This window comes from Myotis daubentonii, chromosome 11 (genome assembly GCF_963259705.1).
Source record: "Myotis daubentonii chromosome 11, mMyoDau2.1, whole genome shotgun sequence".
Lineage (NCBI taxonomy): Eukaryota > Metazoa > Chordata > Mammalia > Chiroptera > Vespertilionidae > Myotis > Myotis daubentonii.
This window is the reverse complement of record NC_081850.1, coordinates 79,687,974-79,706,175: the sequence shown is the minus strand read 5'-3', so window position 1 is coordinate 79,706,175 and position 18,202 is coordinate 79,687,974. Positions and strand designations below refer to the sequence as shown.

Sequence of the window (18,202 nt, the reverse complement as noted above, 5' to 3'; positions counted from 1 at the left end):
TTTTAAAATATATTTTTTATTGATTTCAGAGAGGAAGGGAAAGGGGGAGAGAGAAGCATCGATTGGCTGCCTCCTGCACGCTCCCCACTGGGACTGAGCCCACAACCCGGGTATGTGCCCCGACCGGGAATTGAACCTGGGACCCTTCAGTCCGCAAGCCCATGCTCTATCCACTGAGCCACACCAGCCAGGGCTGTTGGTCTTTTGAAGCGAAAGTCACTGTGTCCCTCCCCCGCCAAGACCCTCCTGCTTCCCGTCCTTCCCGGGCCTGCCCCTCTCGGCGCTGCTGCCTCTGCCTCCTCCAGCCTGGCACCCGGGGGTGAGAGTCAGGGTCCCAGCGGAGCGGGGCGGAGACTGCGCCTGCCTCCTGCGCCGTGTGAGCATCCTGTGCGCGCCTGGGCTCCGCTCGTGAGCTGCCAGGTCTGCAGGTCTCCCTCCCCAGCACCTGGGCAAGAGGTCAGCTGGTCGCCGACCAAAAGCAGAGGCACAAGAACAGAGCCCGGCCACGCCGGTAGGTGGGGGTGAAGAGAAGTTCAGAAATGACTGCCTTGCCCACGATTCACCAGCCTGGCGTCTCGTGGTGGTGAAAGCGGGGAGGGTAACAGCCCAGGCCAGAGCTGGCCCATCAGGACGGAGACACGGGCGACGGTTCGCGGCATTTACTGGCACAGCGCGTGCAGACCCCGCGCTAGTCCAAGGCACTTTCAGATGGAACCCTCACCGCTGTCCTGTGGGTTCTCCCAGCTAAGACCGTGGGCACTGCTATGCGCCAGGCCCGGTCCAGGCCACGTGAGGGACGGACGGAACGAAATGGCCACACGAGGCCCGGCTTCCGAGGTGCCAACAGGGGTAGGAGCGTCTCCCTGTTTCAGACCAGCAGCCGCGGCACCGACACCCACTGCTGGCCCCACGGAAGGGCCTGCGGGTCCTGGGAGGAAAGCGGACCTTCCGGAAGCTCAAGTTCAAAACACCTGGCTCCCATCTCCCCTCCCTGAGCCGGAGGATGGGCCCATTCAGTGCAGACCTGGGACCACACTGCCGGCCCCCCTCCCGGTCAGGCGGGGCCACACTTCGCCCCCCGCTAGCAGCAGGGGGTCCCTTATTGCACATCAGATGCCGACAGACTCTGCCGTCTCAGGTTAGCTTTTTTATCGCATTTAATGTGGACGCCCCACTACTCCCCGACCAAGGGGGGGGCCCCCGAGGACTGTGGGACCAACTTTCAGGCTCGCTCGGCGGGGCAGGCTCCTGGGGTCCCCTCTTCCTCGCTGGTCGCGGGTGTTTCCCCCCTTCCCCCTTCCCCCGCGCCAGTGTTGGTGGTGGGAACGCCGGGCGCTTCCTCTAATACAGAGGCCACCAGGGCTGCAGAGCACACTTTCGGGGCCCTCCCCCGGGGCGTCTCTGGCCCCTGTGATTGAGGCTGGGTGGTTGGCGGTAGGGGTGATGCAGGGCTCCTTAGTGGCCTGTGTGGCCCCTCTGCCGGCGGAGCTGCAGCACCTCCCCGCCCCCCGCCCCCCACTGTGCCCTGTGGGCGGCAGAATCGCAGGATGTGCGTGAAGGCCCTCACTGCCCAGGGGAGGAAAACGCTGTTGGCAACGCAGGATAAGCCTGGTGCCTGAGCAGCAGGGGGACTGAGAGCGCAGGGCCCTCCGCGACTCCGAGGCGGGCGGGGGCTGGCTCCCCAGGCGTGCAGTCTCCCACACGTCCTCCCCTGCAGGCGGCTCCCAGGCCCACCACAGACCTCTGCTGTGAATTTGACGTTAAGATACTTTTTAGCCCGGCCAGCGTGGCTCAGTGGTGGGGCGTCAACTTATGAACCAGGAGGCCACGGTTTGATTCCCGGTCAGGGCACATCCTCAGTAGGGGGTGTGCAGGAGGCAGCTGATCAGTGTTTCTCTCTCATTGATGTTTCTATTCCTCTCCTTTCTCTTTCTGAAACACACACACACACACACACACACACACATTTTTTATTGTCCGACCTGTGAACCCAGGAGGTCATGGTTGGTTCGATTCCCAGTCAGGGCACACGCCTGGGATGTGGGCTCAGTCCCCAGTGGGGGGCGTGCCGGAGGCAGCCGAGCAATGATTCTCATCACTGATGTTTCTATCTCCCTCTCCCCCCAGAGCCTTCCTTTCTGAAATCAGTAAAAATATGTTAAAAAACAAAATACAGAAGGCTTTTACATGGCACAGAACCATGCACACAGTTGGCCCCCAGCATCCGCGAATTCTGTTTGGAAACGAACAGAAAGCCTCTTGAACACTCACACCTGTGTGTGCGTTGCCAACGTGTAACACCTGGAGACCCGGCTGTAGCCTGCAGTCCTGGGCGCACACACTTGCCTGGATCTGCATGTTTGCATAAACTGGTCACACATGAGTCGCCGAGGAGCAGGACACCTGCACCCCCGGCCCCGTGGGAGCACAGGCCACGTGGGCTGTGCAGGAGAAGGGCGCGGCGAGCCCAGGGCCGCCTGGGTGGGACATGCCGTGGGCAGGGCCAGCGAGGGAGGGGTGGTCCCGTGTGCTTGCACATGGTCGGGGATGCAGCCCGTGGGGCACCCGGGGCTGGCTGGCTGGGGAGGTTATGCTCTGAAGTAAAAGTGTTGCTAGACATCGAAATATGGGTGACGCTTGAACGACACCAACCTGAACTTGTGGGTCCACTTATACGTGGACGGTTTTTCAGTAAATATACGGCGGGACCTTCATATCCCCAGGTTTCGCATCCTCGGATTCAATCAACTGCGGGTGGAAAACAGTGTTTTCAGTCCGTGGTTTGGAATCCGTGGTTGCTGAGGGCCAACTGTGTGCATGGTTCTGTGCCGTTTAAAAGCCTTTTGTATTTTATTTTTTAACCTATTTTTACTGATTTCAGAGAGGAAGGGAGAGGGAGAGGGAGACACATCAGTGATGACAGAGAAGCATTGCTCGGCTGCCTCCAGCACGCCCCCCACTGGGGACTGAGCCCACATCCCGGGCACGTGTCCTGACTGGGAATCGAACCAACCACGACCTCCTGGGTTCACAGGTCGATGCTCAACCACTGAGCCCCGCCGGCTGGGCTGTGCCATTTTATCTAAGGGACTTGGGCATCTGCGGATTTCGGTACCACAGGGTCCTGGCCCGGTGCCCCGTGGGTACCGGGACGACTGTGGGCGTGTTGGCTCACTCGTTGCCTCTGGGACTCATCAGTGGCCAGACTTGCTCGTTTAAGACTCGTTTCCTTTCTGGCTGATGAAATGTCTCCTTTTTTCTCTGGTGTGTGTTGGGCAGCCACGTAATATTTCATGAGGAAAAAGGGCTGCGTGCGAGCCCTCCCTGACGCGTCCCCGGGTCTGACTCGGAGCCGAGTGAGTCTGATTGATGAGTCAGCTTCCGGCCCCAGGGACCCCCTCGAGTCTGCAGCTGGAGCCCGGAGCTGGATGGGGCGTCCTACGGGAACGCAGGGGAGCACCCGCTCTGGTCTTTGGAGGAGAGGGGAGGAGACTCGGGCAATGTATCAAAGAGGCGGAGGGCCCGGAGGGCAGGAGTCTTACCGTGGAAATTGCTAATTGCGCTTTAATGGTAGTCAGGAGGGAGGGAGGCCAGGATCACAGAGCTGCGCGCTGCCCGCCTGCGCCAGGCCGAGCTCTGCCGGCCCCGCCAGCTCCCCGGCCGGCCGGCTGCTCCGTGTTCCTTTTTTCTCACCCGTGACATCTGCTCGGCGCGTGTCCCTCCTGTGATACGCGCCCTCAGCGGTGCGGACCCCCAGCTCTGCGCCGGCGCGGTGCCCCGAGCAGACGGGCCTTTGATGTGTGATAAAACAGAACCAGGCCACGGGGGTGTGGGGGGCGCGGGCCTCGGAATATCAATTAACCTGCTCTGACAGCCTCGGCGGAGCCAGCGGCCGGCTGGATGCTGTGTTCTCATTAGGGCCTGGCTGATGCGCCCGCACCCAGCTCTCCCGGAGGTCAGACCCTGCGACCTTGGGGCGACCCTGACCAGGCCCGTTGTGGCAGGGTCGGCTGCTGCTGACCGACTTATGGCGTCTTGCTTTGCCAGGTTGTGCAGCCATGAACTTGCTCTCGGCCAAAATTGCTGTTTCTTCTCGAAAGAACAGCCCACCACCCTAGCTGGTGTGGCTCAGTGGATAGAGCATTGGCCTGCAGACTGAAGGGTCCCGGGTTCGATTCCAGTCAAGAGCACAGGTCTGGGTTGCCAGCTTGATCCCTGGTTTGTTTTTTTTTTCGGGGGGTGGGGGGCGTGCAGAAGGCAGCCGATCAATGATTCTCTCTCATCATTGATGTCTGGACGGTGGCAGGACCTTGTGTGGACACAGGCGTCCGGGAAAGACTTCTCCGAGGGCTCGGCCTGGGTTCCCACCTGAGAAGCCGGGACCCGCGCTGACCGACGCAGGGCCTGGGTTCCTGGGCCCGTGTGGGCCGACGGGTGGTGTGGCGACTTCCCCATCCAGGCGGGCTGCCCCAGGGGGTGTGAGGCTGCCCTGGGGGTCCCCCGGGGGCCTGTTTCTAGCACCTCTTATTCTGGGAGCGTGGCTGGCCGGGATTCGCCCGAGCCCCACCTCCTCGGGCTCAGAGCCTCAGATCCCCCGGGGTGAGGCGCCGGGAGCCGAGCCGGCTAATTAGGAAGCTGCTCCTCACTTTGCTGTACTTTCCCGTGTAATTGGAAGTCGGTGAGAGCGACTCCCCCAAATAGTTCTAAAAGCTGCGGACCACATACTGACATCAGCTGCGGATTCACGGGGCGAGATGCTAATGATCGCTCTGCAATGCAATATTAAACGCAGAGGCCGTCCCCGCGGAGCCGAGGGAGGTCGGAGCGCCTGCCTCCCTTCCGCGTCTGAGAGGGACTCCAGGCGCCGGCGCCAGCCCCGGTCCCTCCCTCCAGATAAAGGGGAAGGGGTCTGAGTGTAGCCAAAGCTCAGGAAACCTGGGCTGGGCGTCTGGGCTGCGAGGGGCTCTCAGAGGGTCTTCGCGTCTTGGTGGGCTCGCTGCTGTGGATGCTTCCGTTTCCAAGAGCCCTGCCCCGTGCCCGCTGCCTCTAACAAGGACTTGAGGGAGCAAAAGGCTGTGAAAAATATCTTTTTGCACTTCTGCTTCGTTAGTTTAGAAACCAGGGGTCCCACGGCCATGCGTTTTCCTGCATAATTTAAGAAATTAGTGGGAGCATGCCTGGTTTTCCCAGCCCGCCCTACTCTGCAAATTTGTTTAGCTTTTCTTTAAAACTGTCACCTGAGGTTGTTGGAACCTAAATATTTTAATATTGAGGAAAGGCAGGCTGGCTTGTTTGTTTTTATGAGAAAGACATTGCTGTCCAGCCGGCGTGGCTCAGTGGTTGAGCGTTGAGGAGGTCAGGGTTCGATTCCCTGTCAGGGCACATGCCTGGGTTGCGGGCTCGCCCCCCGGTGTGGGGCATGCAGGGAGCAGCCAATCAGTGGTTCTCTCATCATCTCTCTCTCTCTCTCTCTCTCTCTCTCTCTCTTCCTCTCTAAAATCAATAAAAAATACTTTAAAAAAGAAAAAGATTGCTTGCCCCATCCCCCCAGGGTCCTGGGAGTCAGGTGCTGAGGGTAATGAGCGACCTTGAGTCTGACCTTACCCACCTGTCCGCCCTCTGACCTTAATCAGCCCAGTTCTCATAATGACCGAGAGGGAGGGGTGTGTGGCAGGGGGTGTCCCCTTCTGAGAGCCAGTGTTGGAACCCCGCCTGACCCCCGCTGCAGAATGAAGCTGTCTGTGGCCTCATTTCACTCTTGCAGATGTATCTGGCTGTGCAGTTAGAAGCACTAAGGTGTGTGCGTGCGTGAGTGTGTGTGCATATGTGTGTATGTGCGTGTGTGCATGCATGTGAGTGTGTGTATGTATGTGCATGTGTGTATGTATGTGTGTCTCTGTGTGTGAATGTGCGCACACATGTGTGTCTATGTGTGTGAGTGTGAATATGTGTGCGTATGCATGTGTGTGTGTGTGTGAGAGAGAGAGAGAGAGAGAGAGAGAGAGAGAGAGAGAGAGATGGCTCCCGGGACTTGGAAAGACTTTAGAAACTGTTTAATGTTGATATTGCTGAGAGACACACAACCATGTGCACCCACAGGAAGATGACGATCTGTAAAAATGTCGCTGCTTCAGAAATTAACCTACAGAGCTAACGTTACTACGCAGGCCTAGTAGAATTTCCATTTTGGAACTTGACGAAAAGTTGTTGCTGCTGCGTACCCAGAAGAACAGATTATTTTTGGGGAAAAAGAGGAAGGAGGAGGAACATGTCCTGCGAGAGAGCTAAGTTATAGGCAGCGACGATTTCAGCTGTGAGGACGGCACAGGCCGGCAGAGGCCAGGGCCAGCTTCCGACCAGCGTGCGGACTGCGATGCCAGTGGCATCAGAGGGGCAGGGGCAGGCGCTGCAGGGACGAGGCCGGGCTGGCGGGTGAGCCGCAAGAAGACAAGGGCGACCGCAGCCTCACATCATTTCCAAAATAAAAAGGGGCTCCACTCGGAACTTGACCAAACAGGCGAAAAGCGCTGGAGGACGCAGTTTAGACCAGCTGTGGGCAAACTACGGCCCGCGGGCCGGATCCGGCCCGTTTGAAATGAATAAAACTAAAAAAAAAAAAAAAAAAAAAAAAAACCGTACCCTTTTATGTAATGATGTTTACTTTGAATTTATATGAGTTCACACAAACACTCCATCCATGCTTTTGTTCCGGCCTCCGGTCCAGTTTAAGAACCCACTGTGGCCCTCGAGTCAAAAAGTTTGCCCACCCCTGGTTTAGACGCAAGTGACGTTTCTCAGCTTTTGCGCACATCCACACGGCGCTGGAATCAAAGAGGACAGTGATCGATTCGGCCAAAAACACGTGTGTGAGAGACAGCACCACACACGAGATGAAAAGCCGAAGACAGGCTGCGGGAGACGCTGGCAACACTGTTGGCCTCGAAGGGCCTGGGGTAGTGTTTGCCAAAACGGGTTAATGCTTTTAATATGCAAAGAGCCCTTGTCAATAAATAAAAGGACGAGAACCCCAAGGGGACGTGCCGAGATGGCAGGAAGAGGCATTTTTGGAAAAGAAAAAAACGCAACTGGCCAGTAAACATATGGAGAAAACGGTTGAGCCTCATTAATGATCAAAGAAACGCGCGCACAGCAGCAGTGCGGCGCTCCGCTCGGCCGGCGTTTCCCCAGACGCCTGCAGCTGACGGAGATGCGGGAGGACGGCCGCCATCCGGCCCAGGGCGTCGGGAGTCACACATTTATCTGGAGGCTCTTCCCCGGCGGCAGCCTGGTGCCCGCCCGGCACGGTTCAGAGACAAGGGCGCGAAACGGGGCGAAGGGAGCAGCAGGTGGGTGCGTCCACCTTCGAGGCTGGACCCACCCGTGGCCGCAGCAGCGAGAGCTCGGAGGAGGGAGGCGGGAGGAGCCTTTGGTGACGGGAAACAGACAGACTACAGGTGTCTTCAGAGCTTCGGCCTTTCTATAAAGCTATCAGTTCCTTTATTAATTCTGAAAATTCTGGGAGATAAAAATAGCGGGCGCCTTTGGGAATTCTCCACCCAGGGCTGGATCCTGGACGGCATCCCCGAGACGCGGGAGCAGGCGATGATGATCCAGACTCTCGGGATCACCCCCAGGCACGTCAGTGAGTAGATGCCAGGCCCCCCAGCTGCCGGCCCCCAGGGAGACCTGCTGTGCCCGCCCCGAGCCCGCCCGGCGCCCACCCCGCCCAGGCCAGCGCCGCTGCCTAGTTCAGGGAACTCTGTGCATCCCGGTTCGGTCTTTAAAACGTGGGCTTTTATTTGGACCCTGGTGGTTCCTGTTCCAGGAATCTCACATCTGAGAGTCTCTCTTTAGGAAACAGTGAGAAACCTGGCAAAGGCGCGTGTGCCGAGATGTGCCTGCCGGCGCCGAGCACGGCCCGGAAGGGTTAGCGGTCGGAGGGTCAGGCGTGCGTGGTCCTCGGTCCTGAGGTCGAGGCCTTTGTGTTTGGTGCCGAGAGAGCCCTCGGGTGGGAGATGGCGGTGGCTCACTGTCATGAACAGCGAGAGACGGTGGGGCAGGGGTTGGCCCAAGGAGTCCAGTGTCCGGGACCCGCCCCCACCTGCCGGGTTGTCTTCCTCCTCCCCCTCCCCTTGCCCCTCCCCCTCCTTCCCCTTCCCCTCCTCCCCTCCCCCTCCCCTCCCCCTCTTCCTCTTCTGCAGTCGCACTGAGTGCCCCGGACACAGTCCTGATCGAAAGGAACTTGGGGAAGAGAATCGATCCTCAAACTGGAGGTACGCCCCCTCCCCCCTGTACCCCCTCTGCGCCCCCCCACGCAGCCGAGCGGTGACCCCAACTGTGCCCTGTCGTCGGCAGAGATCTACCACACCACCTTCGACTGGCCCCCCGAGCCTGAGATCCAGAACCGCCTGGTGGTGCCCGAGGGCATCTCGGAGCGGGAGACGGTGCAGAGGCTGCTGCGGCACCACAGGAACATCGTCGGGGTGCTGCCCTCGTACCCCGGGGTCCTGAAGGTCATCAGCGCCGACCAACCCTGCGTGGACGTCTTCTACCAGGGTGAGCGCGGACGGGCGAGGGCCACGGCTCAGAGCTCGCACGGTCACGGCTCCCGGGTTCCTCGCTCACGTGCGAGCGTTCATAGCGAGGTCATGCCTGGGCGCTGAAGGAACACGCGTGTCGGCATATGTTCATCAGCAGCAGCTCACGCAGAGCGGGGGGCTGAGGGCCGGAAGGCGCGTTCTCTGCTGTTGGTTCGCCTCTGCAGTGTGATGAGCGGTGGAGGCGTCGGGACAGCGAAGTCACTGCCTGTAAATCAGGCTTCGTCCGTGCTCTCTGGACGTGCCGGTCTCGGGCGGTCTGAGAACCGAGACCCTGCTGGGGCCGCGTCCTCCGGGCTGTTCGCACTGGTGGCGACGGCCCCGTGGCGGGGGGTTCGGGAGCGTGGCCCCGCCCCCAGGTCTCTGTGAGTGGGGACACGAGGACTGGCCCACAGGCCTGCAGGGCATTTAGCTTCGCAGTCGCTAAGCGATGATGGTGCCGAGGGTCCTCATGGCCTTGAAAACAGTCTCTTAACTCACCTGTGCCTTTGATTCCAAACATGAGGGCAGCCCGGCCGGTGTGGCTCGGTGGTTGAGCTTTGACCTATGACCCAGGAGGTCTCGGTTCGATTCCCAGTCAGGGCACATGCCTGGGTTTCGGGCTCGATCCCGAGTGGGGGGCCGTGCAGGAGGCAGCCAGTCAATAATTGTCTCTCTCTCTCTCTCTCTCTCTCTCTCTCTGAAAGCAATAAAAAGTATTTATATATTTTAAAAAGAGTGCCACCCCCGCCGCACCTGCCCAGGTCAGCCGGCAGGCTCCTCAGGGCAGCATTGGCCCAGCCCCTTGTCGGGCGGAGACTACGTGAGCGGAAAGGTGTCACAGGGCCGCCACAGCGGACCGGGGGCGCTGGATGCCTGGGTCCCTGACAGGAGGCGGGGCTGGTGGGGGAGACCCCGCTTGGTGTGGGCAGCTGGGCAGCGGGCAGGGCCCGGGCCTCCACTGGGCGGCAGCTCCCCTGCTCAGGGGCCTCTGCCCCCCGCCCCCCACCTGCTCGCACGCCCTCCCCACGCCCTGTGCCAGGCCCCAGGGCTTTGCCCGTCTGTGCGGTGGCTCAGTGCTGGCGTGGCTCCGTGCCCGCCCAAAGCCAGGGCCCCACAGCCAGCGGGGCTGCGCCGCCCGCCCCTCTCCCTGGGGCCTGCGTTAATTACCTTCCTCCTGACTTCCAGCTCTGACCTACGTCCAGACCAACCGTCGGTCCAACGCCCCCTTCACGCCCAAGCTGCTGCTCTGCGGGCCGGTGGGCAGCGGGAAGAGCCTGCAGGCCGGGCTCCTGGCCCAGAAGTACGGCCTCGTCAACCGTGAGTGCGGCCGCCCGCCCGGCCTCCCCACCCCCGCACCCCCACCCCCACCCCCGCCTCCAGCCTCCCGCCTCCGCCCTCCAGGTGCCTGCTCTGTGGGGCTGGCCAGGAGGGACCGGCGTGGGCAGCTTCTCTCCGTGAGTCACCCTTTGAAGGGAGGGGGAGAGACAGAGAGAAACATCGATGTGAGAGACACATCGATTGGCTGCCTCCTGCACACACCCTGGCCAGGGCCAGCAGCCTGCGCCGAGGTACCTGCCCTTGTCCGGAATCGAACCCGGGACCCTGCAGTCCGAAGGCCGATGCTCTATCCACTGAGCCAAACCGGCCCGGCCCAGCCCGGTGTTTGTCTTCTATTATGTCCTCTGTCCCGTGCTCCTCCAACTCCTGGGCTAACCAGGTCCTTGCAGTAATCACTTCACATCTCGGCTGCCTTGTGGCTTTGTGGCTTTGCGTTCCTCTGTCGGCGGTGGTTTGGGGACTGCGTGTGCGTCCTCCCCGTGTCCCCGTCCACCCTGAATTAACATCGCCCCCCTCCACGTCAGCACGACCTCCCGGTGGGACATCCCCTTTGCCCGGCTCCCGTCCTCCGCGCTCTTGTGTCATACATGTCGCCTGTACACATGTGGCACACGCTACAACACATTGCAGTCGCTCTCACTTGACGCGCTCTTTGTTGAAAGTCAGGAAGTGCAGGGCAGAAGGGCTTCCACACACCCCACACGTCACCCCCCCCACCCCCGTCCTGGTCCAGACCCGCGTTCCCACTGACACGTTCTCTTTCCGCCGAGAGAGCCTCCTTCGGCGCTTCCTGTGGTGAACGCCGTGGAGACGCATCCTCCCGGCTCTCCTCTGTCTCAGCACGTCTGGCGTTCACCTTCTTCCTTGAAGGGGTTCCCGCGGCAGCGGGAGCCGTGTGACAGCTTCTCGCCGCTTCGCGGTGCCGCCCGCCGCCCTGCCTGCGGACGGAGCCGCTTCCCCGTCTGGCGACTCTGCAGCTGCTCTCTGTCTTTCTCTTTCGGAGATTTTACGGCGGTGCCTCAGGTGTGGTTCCCTGTGTGTTTCTTCTTGGGTCTCGGACTCTTGGATTTGCAGGTTGATACTTTTCATCAGATTTTGAAATTCTTCTGCCGTATTTTCTCAAATATTCTTGTCTGCCCCCCTTTCCTTCTGGGACTCCAATTATATGTGTGTTGGACTGTGCACCCTCCGCCCCTTTCTCCACTCTTTGTTTCCAGCCGTTTCCCCCCTTAACCCCCCCCCCCAAGCCCCCTCTTTGCTCCAGTTTGATCCTTTCTAATGCCCGGTCTCCGCCCCCAAAGTCACCGATGGCGGCCCATCCTGATGGTCTGCAGTTCTAGACTTCCATCTGCTCCTTTCTCTTTTTTAAAAAATTAGTTTCCACTTCTCTGCTGAGATTTCTCCATCTGGTCACTCACATTGCCTGTCTTTTCCTGAAAGTCGTAGCCTGTTTCCAATCGCTGTTTTCAAGTTCCCGCGCGCCCGCTGGCCTCGCTGTCGGCTCCTGATCGGGCTCCACGCCTCCTCTCTCCCCCGAGGGGCCACAGTTCCCTGCTCTGTCGCCCCCCCCCCCACGGTTTGTATTCCATGCTGGACGCTGTGGTGCCCGCACTGCTGAGGGGCTGGTTAGTGTGGTTCTGCTTTAAGAAGATCAAGCGTAAAAGCTGCGTCTCATCACGCAGCCAGTCTGGTGCGGGATCCGTGGGGCCAGTGCGGCCTGGTCTTAGTTCTGTGATGGTGGGACCGGCCGCACTCACTGGGGGCCAGGGTGTCCCCCACCCGGCGCAGCCCTCCCGTCTCAGCCGCGTGTCGGGGGCCTGGCCGTCAGGAGGCCGGCATCTCCGCGCCGTGGGAGCCCCGCTCAGCCCCCAGCTTCCCGGCGGCTTTCCTCGCAGGCCGTGGGGTCTCACCCCGAGGAGACTCGGTGCCCCCCCCGCCCCCCCCGCCCCCCGACACGGGGCCCTGGGGCTCCTCTCCGCACGGCTCCCTCCTCCCAGGACCTGCTCCACCCGCTGCAGCCGCCTCGGCCCGGATTGCAGTCCTGTCTGCTGCTCTGCCTGGTCTCCGCTCTCCTGGGCTGCAGTGTGGAGTGACCATGGGTGGGCCAGGGTGGACGTGGGCTCGGGCGTCCGTCCTGTCGGGATCCCAGCCCTGCTGGCCGCTGGCCGGTGCCTGCAAGGGTCGCGCCATGCGTTGTGTTTTACGGTCTTTGCAAAACGAATCCTGTTTCTTTCTGCACCTTCCCCCTCGGCCGCCTCCTCCCCCAGCTCCTTTTCCCATTTCCTTCCCCTGGACACACCCCCACTCAGAAACCCTTTCCACCCCCCCGCCCGGGCCCAGGGGTGTCTTTCTCTGGCTCGCCCTCCTGCTGGAAGGTGACGGGTCTCTGTCCCCCCCCCCCCCCCCCACAGTGTGCTGCGGGCAGCTGCTGAAGGAGGCTGTGGCCGACAACTCCAGGCAGGGCAAGGCCATCCAGCCCTTTTTTGAAAAGGAGATGACAGGTAGGCCCGCGTCCGTCAGTCCGAGCTCCACCGCGGGCTCTGGGGGAAGCCGCTCCCCGGGGCGGCGCGGGAGGGCTCCCTGGGCACCTGGGGGCTCCGGCCAGGGACGCGGCCGGGAGTTGGGACGGTTTTCTCATGGGCACAGGCTCCATGGTCGCTCCTGGGAAGGCCTGGGGGCTGCGGGCGTCCCGGCGCGGGCTCCGTGGACCCGCTGTCCACGGCGGTTTGGAAGGTGTCTGTGTCTCAGGGACCTTGGCTTTCGGTTACTGAACGCAGAGCCGGCGAGGCCACAGCCGCCGCCTCCATTACTCCGCGTGTAGAACACTCTGGCTGACCTGGCTCAGGCGGCGTCGGAGCCGGAGGTCCGCCAGCCGTGCCGGACGGAGCACAGTGGCTGCCCCTGGGCCTCAGGTCCGAGCCGCCTGCCGACGGGAGGCTGGGCCCAGTCACTCCCCGGGCCCCGCCCCGCGGGCCGCGCCCTGAAAGCACCCCGAGATGCTGCCTGAGGAAGGGAGCCTGTGCGCTCATTCTGTCCAGTTTCCTGCGCCCACAGATGGTGGCTGCTTTCTTGGGGGCCCCTCGAGGCATCTCAGGTTCCCCTCACTTCCTGGCGCGTTTTATTTTATTTTATTATTTTAATATTTTTATTGATTTCAGAGAGGAAAGGAGAGGGAGAGAGAGAGAGAAACATCAGGGATGAGAGTGAATGATTGATCAGCTGCCTCCTGCATGCTCCCTATTGGGGATCGAGCCCACAACCTGGGCATGTGTCCTCAATGGGAATCGAACCTGGGACCCTTCAGTCCACAGGCCGACGCTCTATCCACTGAGCAAAGCCAGCCAGGGCCTGGGCCTGCTTTAGACACCTGCGCTCCGTGCATCCATCCCCGAGGCAGGCTCCGGCCACCCACCAATGGTGTCCACCGGGCACCTGCCAGGGGCAAGGGCTCAGGGGATGGGCAGAGGCTCCGGGTAAGGGCACAGGGGCTTTGTCCCTCAGGGCACACCCAGGCCCCTCGGAGTGGGCAGTCAGAGCTCCCGCAGGGATCCGGCCCGTGCAGAGACGCACCGCCACCCCCAGGGCCAGGCGGTGTCCCGGGTGCGGCCGCCTCCGCAGGCCGCTCTGCCCGCTGCTGGCCGCAGCCGCCTCTGTGCCTCCCGGTCGGCCCTGCGTCCCTGCTGCTCAGGCTCTCGCCCTCTCGCTCACCTTGAGCCGCAGCCCCCGAGACGGCAGCCCTGTCACCGCAGAGCGTCGAGGCCACGCTGCGGTCATCGTCCCCTGCATCCCCCGCTCCGCCACGAGATCCGGATGTCGCCCTTGGCCGTGTGGAGCGCCTGCTCCCGTCCCCGCGGGGCCCCCGATGCCATGTCCCAGCCGCGACCTCGCCGACTCAGTCATGTTCTCCGTGTCCTCACGGGGCTGCCAACACCTCGGCCTCTCGGATCAGCGGCGAAATTAATAACCGTGTTGCCTTCCCATCTTCCCACGGCCACGGGCAGAGGCCCCAGGGCCCCTCTCGCTCGTCCTAAACCTTCGACCCTGGCCCCCGGGACGCGCCGTGGACAGCGGCGTGGGGAGGCGCTCTCCCGGTGCCCTGGGCTTGGAAACCTATAGGTCTGGCCTCGTACACTCATTCCGCCTCGAGCCGCCGCACACAGAGCACACTATCCCGGGGCTGCACCCACCTCTCTGTTTAGCGGTCCCCGTTACAGGCACCTGAGTCGGGCTGCGCACGGCACACCCGTCGGCCCTGGGCCGTGCGACTCGGCTGCCGGAGCCCCTGTCACTTTGACGCGGGCACGGAACAGTGAAAAGCTGTCCTGGATGCGGAGAAACAGCTTCCCCGCTGCTGGCTCTCCATGTCAGTGCGGGGGTCGGCGCCTCTTTGTAAATGTGGTTTTCCTCCCCAAGGCAGACCCCCGGGCTTGAGCGCTCGTTCCTGCCTGCATCGGTGCTGACTCCGTGGCCGCCTTCCCTGGGCACGCTCCCACCACAGGGCCCCGCGCTTCCCAGGAAAGCGGCCCTCCCCCCTGCCCACTGGGCGCCGGGTCCCCAGACTTCACTTCATGTGACAATCAGCCCTGCTCACCCGCCTCAGTCCACCCCGGGAGTCTGCATAGCTTTAACTTCCCCGGCCCCGGGGTTCCAGCCGTGAGGTATGGCCCCATGTGTGCGGTGTGTGTGTGTGGCTATGTGTGTGGTGTGTGTGGTTGTGTGCGTGGCTGTGTGCATGACTGACTGCATGTGGCTGCATGTGGTTGTGTGTGGTTGCATGTGGCTGTGTGTGTGGCTGCGTGTGGCTGTTTGTGACTGCTTGTGTCTGCATGTGGCTGCGTGTGGTTGTGTGTGGTTGCACGTGGCTATGTGCGTGGCTGTGCGTGGCTGTGTGTGACTGCTTGTGGCTGTGTGTGCCTGTGTGCGGCTGTGTGTGTCTGCATATGGCTGTGTGTGTCTGCGTATGGCTGTGTGTGGCTGTGTGTGACTGCTTGTGTCTGCATGTGGCTGTGTGTGGCTGTGTGTGTGACTGTGTGTGGCTGTGTGTGTCTGCGTATGGCTGTGTGTGGCTGTGCTTGTGGCTGTGCGTGTGGCTGTGCGTGGCTGCGTGTGGCTGCGTGTGGCTGCGTGTGGTTGTGTGTGGTTGCACGTGGCTATGTGCGTGGCTGTGCATGGCTGTGTGTGACTGCTTGTGGCTGTGTGTGCCTGTGTGCGGCTGTGTGTGTCTGCATATGGCTGTGTGTGTCTGCATATGGCTGTGTGTGGCTGTGTGTGACTGCTTGTGTCTGCATGTGGCTGTGTGTGGCTGTGTGCGTGACTGTGTGTGGCTGTGTGTGTCTGCGTATGGCTGTGTGTGGCTGTGCTTGTGGCTGTGCGTGTGGCTGTGCGTGGCTGCGTGTGGCTGTGTGTGGCTGTGTGTGTGGCCGTGTGTGGCTGTGTGTGTGGCTGCGTGTGGCTGCGTGTGGCTGTGTGTGTCTGTGGGTGGTAGCTATGGCCTGGCCCCTGACTGTGGCTCTGATACGTGGCACAGAGGGAGGCCTCGTCCGGCTCTGCTGGCTGTTTTCCTGCTTGCACGTTGCTTGTGCTCCCCGACCGTCCCCCAGGGGAGACGTCACAGCCACAGGCTGCCTTGCGTGTGTTTAGGCCTTTGCTCTGAGTGTGAGGTGTCTGTCTTGGTCCGTCCGCTTTGCACGGAGACCGTGTGGGGCTGTTGGGTTGGGGCCAGCAGTGCGGGTGCGTCCCCGCCGTGGGGCTGAGCTGGCCGCCAGCTTCCACACGCCCCGTCCCCAGCAGAGAGGGGTGTGCATTCCAGCACCGGCCAACCGGCCTGCTGGCCGGAACACCGCCAGTGACCAACTCACCTCAGCCTTGGACCCGCCCCACCGCCCATCAGCTTCCCCGACGGCCACGCAGCCCAGCGACGGCCCGCACCCCCTGCTCGCCCCGGCACGCGGGCCTTCAGGCGAGAGCAGCGGCTCCCCTAAGAGCAGGTCCCCCGATGCGCAGGAGAATGACGGGGAGACGGACCCGGCTGGGCTGCATGCTGCCTGCCCCCTGCACTTCCATCTGGAGAGGGGCCTTCGTGGCGGCAGAGCTGAGAGGAGGCGGGAGATTTGAGGAGATTCGACTCTAATTTGCATCCTTTCTGGTAATGAGACCCCCCCCCCCCAGCCGGCACAGCCCTCCCGGCACAGACCAGACAAACCAGCCCCAAATGGGGGTGATTAGGAGCATTTTCCAGAGCCTTCCGCGCATCCACGTCCCAGGGGGAGGATCAGAGCGCAGCCGGGGCGCCTCCTTTTTGGGGGAATTAATATTCTCATCGCTAAATGCACACGAACGATGCGACAATAGACCGGCTTTTTGCTTTTGTTAAACATCGCGGGGATTTGCTGCGTTGAGAGGCAAAGTAAACCTGCCCGTCCGAGGAGGAGGCAGAGTGCAGCCCGGGGCGGGGCGGGGGGGGCCGGGGCGCCCCGCCACGGAGGGGCCTGGGGACCCCGACTCCGCAGCCCGCGGTGTTACCCACGCCGCCGGCTGAATTATTCAGCGGCTGGTGGATGGGCTCACGGGTGTAATTAGGAGGGAGAGACGGAGCGCGGCGCTGGGGGGCCGGGGGCTGCGTGTTTGGAGAGGAACTTTCTAGGTGCCGGCGTTTGAAGCTCAGGTGGGAAGAGCTCAGTGCCTCCGCGTTTGAAGTGGAAATAGGACAGTTTGAATCCGTCGAGTTTAATTTTTCACAAGCTTTCGGGGCCCTGCGGTGCAACTCCCTTTTTATGATTGAAAAAACCACATTTTTCTTTCATTTTTTTCTGCACACATGCATGGACACACACACACACACACACACACACACACACACACACTCGCGCGCACACACACACACACATGCGCACATGCGTGCGGGCCAGGCAGTCAGTGGTACACACGCTCATTTACTCTCTCGTTCAGCATGTGTGTCATCGGCCTCGCTCGCTGGTTGTGTCCCTCCCTGTCCATACTGGGGGGCCCCGGGCACCCCCACTGCAGGGCTGCCGGGCGGGGGGAGGGTCACCAGCCCCGAGTTGCTGCATCCCAGGGCCTGGTGGTGCTTTTGAAGTGGCTCCTTTATTTCAAGTCCAACTTCTCATTCTCGCTGGGACGCCACACAGACTTCCTCCTGGGAAGGAGGCGCAGGCTTTCAGTTGGGAGGGGCTGTGGGGCCGTGGCTGTGGCTGTGGCTGTGTGTGGGGGGCTGTGGGGGCCATGGCCGTGGGAGCCATGGCCAGGTGAGGACCATGGCGAGGGTGTGGCGGGGGGCTGTGGCTGTGGGAGCCGTGGCCGGGGGACAGGCTCCATCCGCAGCAGGTCTCCGTGGCAGGAGGGCCTGCTCACGAGGACGGAGAGAGAACGGGTCAGAGGGCCCGGCTCCTGTGTCGCTCAGACTAGACTTTCATCGCGAAGGGCATGTAGCCTCTGCTTTATCAGGCTGGCGCTTCGCCCGTGGCACCGAAGGGTCTGTCACCATCAAGGTCGCAGGCTTTCGTTCCGGGGCCGGACAGCGGGGAAACGGAGGCAGCGGGGCTCTCCGCTCGCTCATGCTTCCGGTCCACGGCCCTGGGCCGTCCCGCGGGGGCTGTGCTGGACGGGGCTCCCAGGGCTCGCTCGTGCCGGCTCCCGGGCCGCAGACGGAGGCGACGCCATGCGCCTGGCAGGGCTAAGCGGCCCCGACGCCGTGTCCTTCTCGCTCTGACCGCAGCTCTGGAAGCGTCCCCTCCCGACAGCCCGCGGCCTCCAGCCCGCTCAGCTGTGAAATCGCCTGCGACAGGCTGGGCCCGAGGCCCCGGCCGGCAGGTCTCCGCGCACCCCCGCGGCAGGTGCGGCTTGAAGCCCGGGCCTCGGGGACTGTCCCTCACATCGGCTCCTCCTGGGCTGGGAGAGGGGCCTGCGAGGGGCCGGCCCTGGTGAGCTCTGCAGGCCCAGCCTCGGACAGCGGCTGTGTCTCCGCGTCAGATCAGGGACAGGAGGCTGGCTGGGGTTTGCCAGCTCAAGGCTTCCCCGCGGGGCACGCGGCACGGCTGTGACAGGCGAGGGGGAGCGCGGCCCGCGCCCTTCAGCTCAGCACCTGTCCACAGGGCTCCCAGGGAGGGGAAGAGGGGTGAGGGTGGGGGTGCGGTGGAGGGGCGTTGGCAGGGGGAGCAGAGGGACCGTGGAGAGCGTGCCTCTGCTGGCGCCGTCTGCCCCGGGGCCAGGGCCCGATGGGAGTTCAGCAGGGTTGTGAGTGAAGGGTGAGCTCCAGGCAGCCCAGC

General features: G+C 62.3%; 1 protein-coding gene across 1 annotated transcript in view; it reads left to right on the top strand.

Moving 5' to 3' along the window:
- The window catches only part of AK8 (adenylate kinase 8), a 60,187-nt gene that overhangs the window by 11,948 nt on the left and 30,037 nt on the right, over positions 1-18,202 (top strand). Inside the window, exons 6-10 of the mRNA XM_059658819.1 lie at positions 7,561-7,642; positions 8,202-8,273; positions 8,356-8,556; positions 9,765-9,896; positions 12,329-12,418. Coding sequence (XP_059514802.1) covers positions 7,561-7,642; positions 8,202-8,273; positions 8,356-8,556; positions 9,765-9,896; positions 12,329-12,418 — 577 coding nt within the window. The remainder of the gene's footprint in view (positions 1-7,560; positions 7,643-8,201; positions 8,274-8,355; positions 8,557-9,764; positions 9,897-12,328; positions 12,419-18,202) is intronic.